The sequence below is a fragment of the Momordica charantia genome (genome assembly GCF_013281855.1).
Source record: "Momordica charantia cultivar OHB3-1 chromosome 11 unlocalized genomic scaffold, Mcharantia_2.0 BLBB01000011.1, whole genome shotgun sequence".
NCBI classification, from domain to species: Eukaryota; Viridiplantae; Streptophyta; class Magnoliopsida; order Cucurbitales; family Cucurbitaceae; genus Momordica; species Momordica charantia.
This window is the reverse complement of record NW_028275159.1, coordinates 1,886,160-1,895,077: the sequence shown is the minus strand read 5'-3', so window position 1 is coordinate 1,895,077 and position 8,918 is coordinate 1,886,160. Positions and strand designations below refer to the sequence as shown.

General features: G+C 30.3%; 1 protein-coding gene and 1 non-coding gene across 2 annotated transcripts; both read left to right on the top strand.

Annotated features, from left to right (window-relative positions):
• The first annotated feature begins 307 nt into the window (after positions 1–307).
• On the top strand, positions 308–407 carry LOC148208003 (U6 spliceosomal RNA). The gene has a single exon (XR_015789141.1). It is a non-coding gene; the product is annotated as a U6 spliceosomal RNA (small nuclear RNA).
• A 770-nt stretch (positions 408–1,177) lies between these two features.
• Positions 1,178–5,779, top strand: LOC111010491 (triacylglycerol lipase OBL1-like). Its single transcript, XM_022283950.2, has 5 exons — positions 1,178–1,543; positions 1,662–1,861; positions 2,649–2,682; positions 4,618–5,225; positions 5,381–5,779. Exons 1-5 carry the CDS (start codon positions 1,222–1,224, stop codon positions 5,654–5,656), a joined length of 1,440 nt encoding a protein of 479 aa, XP_022139642.1. The 5' UTR covers positions 1,178–1,221; the 3' UTR covers positions 5,657–5,779.
• Positions 5,780–8,918: the final 3,139 nt, after the last annotated feature.

The window sequence follows — 8,918 nt, the reverse complement described above, 5'->3', positions numbered from 1 at the left end:
ATGTAGGTGAGAAACATACCCAAAATGAATGCTGTGTAAAAGCATTCTAATTGAGAGAAATAGAAGGTGTATATGATAACTCAAGCTCTTGCAGACTGTTAAAGTCGATTGATGATTAGAGAATAAAAAGATTAACATCAAACATGTAATATTCGTTATAATGTGTGTTTGTTTGTGTTTTTGGACATCTCTCTCCTAGTTTTTGGGTTTGTTATGTTTGGAATTGGGATAATTTCAATTCTAAATAAATATAGAGTGGTCGAAAAGAAAATTGGATCAATGACGATATTAAATGTCTTATGCATACGTCCCTTCGAGGACATCCGATAAAATTGGAACGATACAAAGAAGATTAGCATGGTTCCGCAAGGATGACATTAACAAATCGAGAAATGGTCCAAATTTCTTTTAAAAAAAATGTCTTGTGAATACACACAAATATGATAAAACACCATAGGTAAAGAGACTGGATAGTCCGACAAAGTATCATACTAAACCTACTATTTAATTTAAAGTTAAATGTTATAAAGAGGAAGTTACATTAGATGGCAAAACAAATATTATTTTTATTCTAAACAATGTCAATACTTTTACTTTTTTTAAAAAAGATCTTTTTTTCTCAAGTGACAGTTTTTTTTCTTTTAAAATTCAAAACAATTAATGATGTTATTTGAATAAAATTTCTAACTTGCTGTTATATTTAAAAATACATATTTTTCTTGTCATCTATATAATTTTCCTACCATAAATCTCCTTTTATAAAGTGTTGTTAAGAATCCCACATTGATAAAAGAAGGGACTTAACGATGGTTTATAATAGATATGAGCTACTCCCCTCGTTGTCAATTGGTTTTGAGATGGAACCATATGAATATTAATAGGTGTCACCATCTTATTCTTTCAACTTGTCTAATGTTAGGTGTCACCATCTTATTCTTTCAACTTGTCTAATGTATTTGTCCTGTCGTGGCTAGTCAATGTTAATCTCATAATTATTAAACCCATTTCTTCAAAGTTTTAAGGAATAATTGAATTTCCTTTAAGTTTGGAGACTAATTGACTAAATAAGAATAACCATAAAAGTGGAGGCTAAATTCGTAATTTCCTCTTAACATTTTTCCTTCAAAATATATAAAAAAAAAAAAATCAAATTATTGGGTGGACACGCAGCATTAACAACCCACCCCCCTTTCTTCCATTTTCATTAGGTAGGGGAAAAAAATGGCCTCCAAGGAACATGAATTTAGTAAAAACTATCTGATACTGAAGCCGCAGAACGCAAATATTGTGGATTTGTTTCTCTTCTTACTTCCTTTCGGATTCAGAAAGAGGACGAAGTTCATCGATTGCCCAGAGGGCAAAGAAGATTCCTACACAAGCAGCTTCACAAATCGATGGCTCATCTTCATCTCCATAGTGTTGCAAATTATCCTCCTCGCCATCGCCACTCCGCTCGCCAAATTAGACGCCTTTCTCCTCAACGTCTTCAACTTCATCTCCTTCAACGGCGGCATTCTTGGCCTTCTCTCTAGAATTCTGAAAGGTCCGTTTAATAACGATTTCGGGTCTAGTTTTCTGCTTTTAAAAGTTATGAATCAAAGAAGAAGATAATAAAATAAAGAAATACATAGTAATATTATTCTTTATTTTTCTTTGCGCAGGAGAGAGTTTGGTGAAGCCTGATGAAAATTCAGCGGAGTACACATCGGTGGTGGGATTTGCGGACTGGAGAAGAGATTTGGACAAATCCATAAAAGCTGAGGAAATATTCAGATATTATGGTGGCTTAACTGTAATGGCTGCCCAATTATCCTATGAATCCAAACCATTTGTTCTATCAGTCGTAAATGATCGCTGGAAGGTAAATATTCGATCCTCAATAACAACTTTTTTTTAGTTAAATGAGGCATGGGGATGGGGATTCCAATCTTGACAAACCCCTTCTTTCTTATAAAAGAGTTTCCATTATTACTTCAATTAAGGTTAGATTCTAATGTCAACAAAAATAATTAGAGACAATGGTTAAGAATGAATAAACCACCCCTCAACCTAAAAACTTAAGTTGATGATTGGATTAATTTAATTTATTTATGAGTATCTTAACAGCAACGACATGACAGAAGTAACTATGAACAAAACGATTATATTTTTCAAAAAATTTAGAAATTAAAATATAAATTTTAAAGTAGTGTGAGAGATTCAAAGGTGATCTATTAGTCAGAGAAATGTGTCAATAATTATTACTGAACCAAAGGCATGTTAGCATAAACTTTTAAAGTTTGATATAGAACTAGTCTTTTTTATTTTGAGAAAATTTAATTATATGTCAAATAATTACAAAAATGATAGTGATGTATTACGGTCTTTAATTTTAAAGGAATATAAAAACAATAGCATAAAATAAATATTTGTACTCTTTAAATATAGGAAAGTTTACAATTTTAACAAAAATAGTATAATCTAGAATTTCAACATGTAATGTAAATCACGTTAAGAAAAGTCATGATTTTACTAAATTTGAAAAAATAAAAATTGTGAAATTTTTGAAATAAATTATATTTGTGCCATGGGTTGAAATTTCTCGTAAGTTGGAATGATTTTGAATACTTTAGAAGGGTGATGTGTGTGTTTCTCTCTCTCCCTTGCAGATGAAGTTGCTTGGTCACTTCAATTTTTGGAATGGTAAGACTTTCGAATTTTAATTAAATGGTCATAATTAGATCAGCATTCACTAATTAATGGAATTATCGGACGATGAGCTAAAACTCAAAGTGGAACGCTACTCTATTAATTAACTACATGTTCTTTTTCCCTTAGGATCAAATTAACTCGAGATGTTGGTTTAATGGAGGAATAATAATATCTCGTCTGATTAAAAAAAAAACTATAGAATATGAATAGTGGATAAGCACGGGTTGATTTGTATTAGATATAGTTGACCAAACCTCATTTTTAATCATTTTAATTAGGTGTCAGATCAATAGTAAAAATTTGACAATTCTTCATTTTTTCTATATTTTTCTTTCATGCTCAGCAAATTCAACAATAATCCTAAATATTATTCTTTGGAAAATTACCAAACAAATTGACTAACTTGTTGGGATTTTAATGGGCAACTTTTTTGGAACAAGTCAGCCAAATTAATGATCGGATATTTCTCCATCAGCCAACTCAGATTATATTGACCTTAAATTTCTTCTTTTACCTCGGACAAGCACCACTTCATAATTTATTTAATTTTTATTTTTATATCAATTTGAATATAGCTTGTGGACCATGGAAAGGTTGGATGTTTAATTAAACTTTAAATTGCCACCCTACTTGTTTTACAACTCAAACTAAATAAATAAAATCTATTTTTACTTATTTTTCATATTCTGAAACTGGAATTGTTTGATTAAGAATTCAAATTTTCAAATTTTCAATTTTTAAAATGTCTATAAAATTGTTAATTATTTTTAAAAGCAAAAAAAATATGTTTTGTTCTCTTCAGTCTATTTTTCTCTTCTTGGTACTTTATGTACCTCTCCTTTCTAATATCACCCTAAAATATATTTTCCTCTATTACTTAAAAGATTTTTTTTCTTATTTTCATTAAATGCCATAAATTTAATAGATATTGTTAAAATATTTTGACCTTTCATTTAAATCTGACTTTTATTATTATATTTCAATTGAAGTTGAATTTTGATTGTGATATTTTTGTTGAATTTGAAATTTCTTGATATATTTGAAAATATTTCTTTATATTATACTATTAAATATCTCTATCTTACCAACAAGCACAACTCAATCGGTTAACGAATATATTTAATTTATTAAGTTATGATTTTACTTTATTACTATAAAAGTAAAAAATAATAATTTATAAATTTAGATTTCAAATTTACTCATCATATTTAATTTATTCTTAAAAATTAAAAAAAAATATAATATATATATATATTACAGAGAGAAAAAAATAAATAGAGAGATATATATAAGTTTGATTTTTTATTTCATAAAATATGAGTTTGATTAGAGAGATAAAAGAAAGGATACAGAGAGAGAGAAAAATTGTAAATTAATTTTTTTCATTTTATTGAGAAAATGAAAAAAAAATCCTCTCTTCTCTTCATTAATCTCTTAAATATCACATTTGTACTAGCGATGGTAAGTAAGAGATACCTACCAATTGATAAGAACCTACCTACCAATTGGTAAGAACCTAATTATTTATCAGAAAAATTGTAAGAGATAATAAAATAAAAGTCTCTACAGAAAAAATATAATTTCAAATGTAAAATGAGAAATCGAAGCTTCAACCTTATGGAAGATAATAAATATCTCATCAACCCATATTTTGGATGGGTGAGAAAATATAAGTTAAAAAAAATATATAGAAAAGCCCCTACTATTCTATCTTCTATCAAGTTGACTATTCGATATTCAATTCCTCATAGCATAGTTGTACTCTTACAAAAGAAAAGAAAATGAATATCTTTATTTCGAAATAATTTAATTGAAAATAATTTTATTTTCAGTTGATTTTTAATCTCCATTCTCAAAAATTTTCTCATCTAAGTTGACAAACAAAAAAGTTAATAAGTATACTAAAATTTATCCCAATTTCTTCAGATTTTCAGGGCAAAGCTACGACCCAAGCCTTTATGTTTCAAAACACAGCCGCGGACCCAAACGTAACGGTGGTGGCATTCAGAGGCACCTCCCCGCTCGACGCATACGACTGGCAAGTCGACGCCGACTTCTCATGGTACGACATCGAAGGCGTGGGCCGCATCCACAGCGGCTTCATGAAAGCCCTCGGCCTCCAAAAGGCCACAGGCTGGCCCGAGGAGCTCGTTAAATCCAAACACCATTTCGCATACTACACCCTCCGCCAAAAACTCAGAGACATTGCCAAATCCAACGACAACGCAAAATTCATCATCACTGGCCACAGCTTAGGCGGAGCCCTCGCCGCCCTCTTCGTCACTGTCCTCTCACTCCACCGCGACTCCGCCGTGCTGGAGAAGCTGCAGGCCGTTTACACCTACAGTCAGCCCAGAGTTGGCGACCGGAGATTTGCGGAGTTTATGGTGAACACGGTTAAAAAATATGGCTTCAAATATCACAGATACGTTTACTCTAGCGACTTGGTGCCGAGAGTTCCTTTCGATGGCGTAATTTTCAAGTACAAACATTTCGGCAGATGCATCTACTTCAACAGCCTGTACAAAGGCAGGGTAAGTCTGAATTCTGATATCATATTTATATTCATCAAATTTCATCTCAAAATCAATGGATAATGGGAATAACAAGGATGAATAGGAATAAAACAACTTTCTTTTCTCTATCTTTGTGAATGAAACATGTTGATATTTTTTTTTTTCAAATGCAGATCGTAAAGGAGGAGCCAAACAAGAACTACTTCTCGCTAATTTGGGTAATGCCCAAGTATTTGAATGCATGGTGGGAGCTGATAAGGAGTTTCATAGTCCCATTAGTGAAGGGTTTTGATTACCATGAGAGTTTGCTAATGAAGGGGGCAAGGGTTGTTGGCCTGTTTATTCCAGGACTCGCCGCTCACATCCCTACGGACTATGTTAATTCCATCCGTTTGGGAAAATTTAATCCTCCTCCTCAGGAGTTTGAAGACAGTATAGAAGCTGACTAGCAAATATGGAAAGAATTAAGAAGATGAAGATTTTAAAATATATATTTCTTAAGAACATAATTTACGTTATCTATGTAGTAGTGCATGTTTGGTGATTGTGTAAAAAGGAAAAAATTCGATGAAGTGTGTGTTTCTTTTCGTAAATTTTAGGTTGATCAGGTAACCTTGTAAACGTGTAGAAAATAGTAAACTCCATGATGGTCTTCTAGATAATAATGGACAACCAAACACAAAATTTTTCTTCAAACACAAAATTTTTCTTCAATCCGTATAAAATATTTAGGCTTTTACTGGCCAATAAAATTTTGATGAGTAAGAGAGAAATTCAAAAACAGATAAATTTTTTTTTATATATATAATGGGCTGTCAATTTTTCAACGGTGATTAGGATTAAGAAGGCAAGAAATAGAATTGATCGGAAAAACTATTTATGAGTAAATATTGATTAATTTAATACGACATGAAGAAAATTTAATGACTAGAAAAAAGTACATAGTTAGACCAAATAGAATCACACAAACAATTACAACCACCATCGCAAAGCAAGAAATCAAAGTGGAACGTGTTGATATATATATATATATATATATATATATTAAATTTACTCAATCGATGAGTTTAAGCATTTGGTGGAGTGGCGATTTATTCATCCTTAACATAATATTAGATTGCTTTTCCTATGATAGTTTTACTATTTCTCTTCATTGGAGTGCTTTCTTATTACCTCTCTTTTAGGTTTGGTATGTTTCTCACGTATCTTTTTGAATGAAATGGTTCTTATATTTTTTATCAAAGAAGAAAATAAAAACAAAAAAAAATATCAGAGCAAGAGGCTCTGTGTTCGAACCCCTCCATATGCATATTAACATATTAATATTAATACGTATTGAGACCGCATAAATTAAAGGATAGCAGATATTGTGTGAAAAAATAATATATAAAAAAAAATACTCTTCTCTATAAAATTTGTCAATAAATCGGAGTTCTCTACTGACTTTTTAAAATGGTCTAAAAAGTTTAGTAAGATCTATTTGTGTATTAAATGCAATAGAAATAAATCAATTAAAATAAGATCATATCAATAATTTTTTTTTTTAATCAACATCGTCGTATCAAAAAAGTTAGTAGTAGAAGCTTTTGGATGATGTTGTAGAGGCAAGTATTTTTCATTAATCTTATGAGGTTTGAATATCAGTTTACGTCCATAGGAGAGACGACTTTGGTACAGCAAGATAAAACGTCGCCGGATTACACACATATCGGTGGTGGGATTTAATTTACAGATTGGAGAAGAGATTTGGACAATTCCATAAAACCTAGCTAACAACCGTTTTCAGATATATTATGGTGGCCTAACTATAATGGCTGCCAAAAATAATAATAATAATAATAATAAAATTATATTGATTGGCTGCCAAACTGTCGTATGAATCCCTTCCATTTGTCCAATCCGTCGTGAATGACCGTTGGAAGGTAAAGAGCCATACTCATCTATACATTCTAGGTGTGGTCAACTTAATTATTTATTAAATAACATAGATCAAATAGATGACTGATAACAAATTATATCATATTCAAATATACCATTGCTGCGTTTTGTGGAGTCAAAATCATTAAGAATACTCATCAGAAGGTCGTTTTGAAAGCTATGATTTGAAGGAAAATAGAAAAGAGGGAGCACATGACGAGCCGTGGAGCAGAGATGAATAGAGCCTAGTAAGGTGCCACCAACAGCGTCATGGTGCTACGACATGATGATAACCATTTTTTTTCAAAAAAAAAAAAGATAATAGAACCATTTCATACAAAGAAGGTACGTGAGCAACATACAAAGTTAACAAAAGGGAGACTATGATGATAACCTATTTAATCTTCTTTTTTTTTTCTAGGTTTTTCGATTGAAGCGAAAAATTAAAGGAGATCAAGTGTATTGAGAAAATAGGTTGTAGAGCTTACAACAACCTATACTCTTTGGATTTAGTGAGATATTCGATCGTTGTATAATCCTAAGTTGTCATTATCGTGATACTTAGAAGTTAGGGGACTCATTTTCGTACTATGTTGACAGAATTGTAGAACAAAAGAAGGCCCATTATGATCCTAGCAGGACTTATACTTTTGTAAAAAGGGACTCATTTTTAGAAAAGGAAAGTAATAAATTATTGTTGAATAGATTTTTATTTCTCCTTAATTTTAAAATTCAAGAAAAACAAGCATAAAAGAAAAAAAAACTTATGAGAATTAGAGAATGGCATCAAACACGTCTTAAGGCGCTCACGTTTCTTTGGTCTTTAATGATCTTAAGTTGCTCAAACTCATGAAAAACTAATTTTAAAAATTATCCAAACAAGGTTATATTTTAATAAAAGAAAAATAAAATTTTAAGTCAATTTTCTAATCGTTCCACAAAACTCCAACTTTAAACCAAATATAAATATTCTACTTTATATCCTTAAATAAACAAAATATAAGTATGAAATTAAATTTCATTTCTACTTCTTTATTTTACATAATGAGTTTTAATTTGATTGCTTAAAACTTTTCTTTTCATATTTTTTTTTCAAATTTATTATACCACTGCAGCCAATGGAAATTATTTCATAGCAGTAGTTGTAGCCTAATATTTTTGTTTTAAAAAATTTTATTTATTGACACCCATTTGTCAATTTAATAGGAGGGATTGAATTTCATAGTGTCGACTAGCATCTAATTCGCATGCCTACATGTTCAAAATATATTAAAAGTAACAATTCAATAATACACCAATTTTTTGTTACAATTTTTTTATAGGACTAAATTGACAATTTATAATCGATCAGAGATAAAATTAATAATTTTAGAAAATGAAGGAGAAAATTGTGTTGGGACCATTTCGTATATTTGACTTAATAACTTTTATAAGTGAAGTTATTAAAATTTGTTGATGGAATGTTTGTTGTAGATAGACGTATAGTTGGGTTGCAAAAGTTGCAATTAATTAGAAAGGGACTTACATGCTTGTGACTTAAATTTAGTAGGTACCCAAACTAATAACGTTTTGAAATCATTTCAACTGATCTCAAAAGAAGAAAAGAAAAACAAAATCATTAAAGAATGAAAGTGACTTGAAATAAAAGCTTAGAAATTAAAAGAGAATATACATATATATATACACGTTTTTCAAGTTAAAAATGTATTTTATAAATTTTTTTAATACATCATGTAGGTGGAGATTTGAACTCTCCGTTCTTAATCCGCTGAGCTATATTCGAGTCAGCAGAAA

What these genes read in the sequence shown, in the direction of transcription:
- LOC111010491 (XM_022283950.2), top strand. Translation starts at nt 1,222, where the DNA reads ATGGCCTCCAAGGAACATGAATTTAGTAAAAACTATCTGATACTGAAG. An exon ending in TCGTAAATGATCGCTGGAAG is followed by an intron (nt 1,862 to 2,648) that starts GTAAATATTCGA and finishes TCTCCCTTGCAG; the next exon opens with ATGAAGTTGCTTGGTCACTT. An exon ending in ACAGCCTGTACAAAGGCAGG is followed by an intron (nt 5,226 to 5,380) that starts GTAAGTCTGAAT and finishes TTTCAAATGCAG; the next exon opens with ATCGTAAAGGAGGAGCCAAA.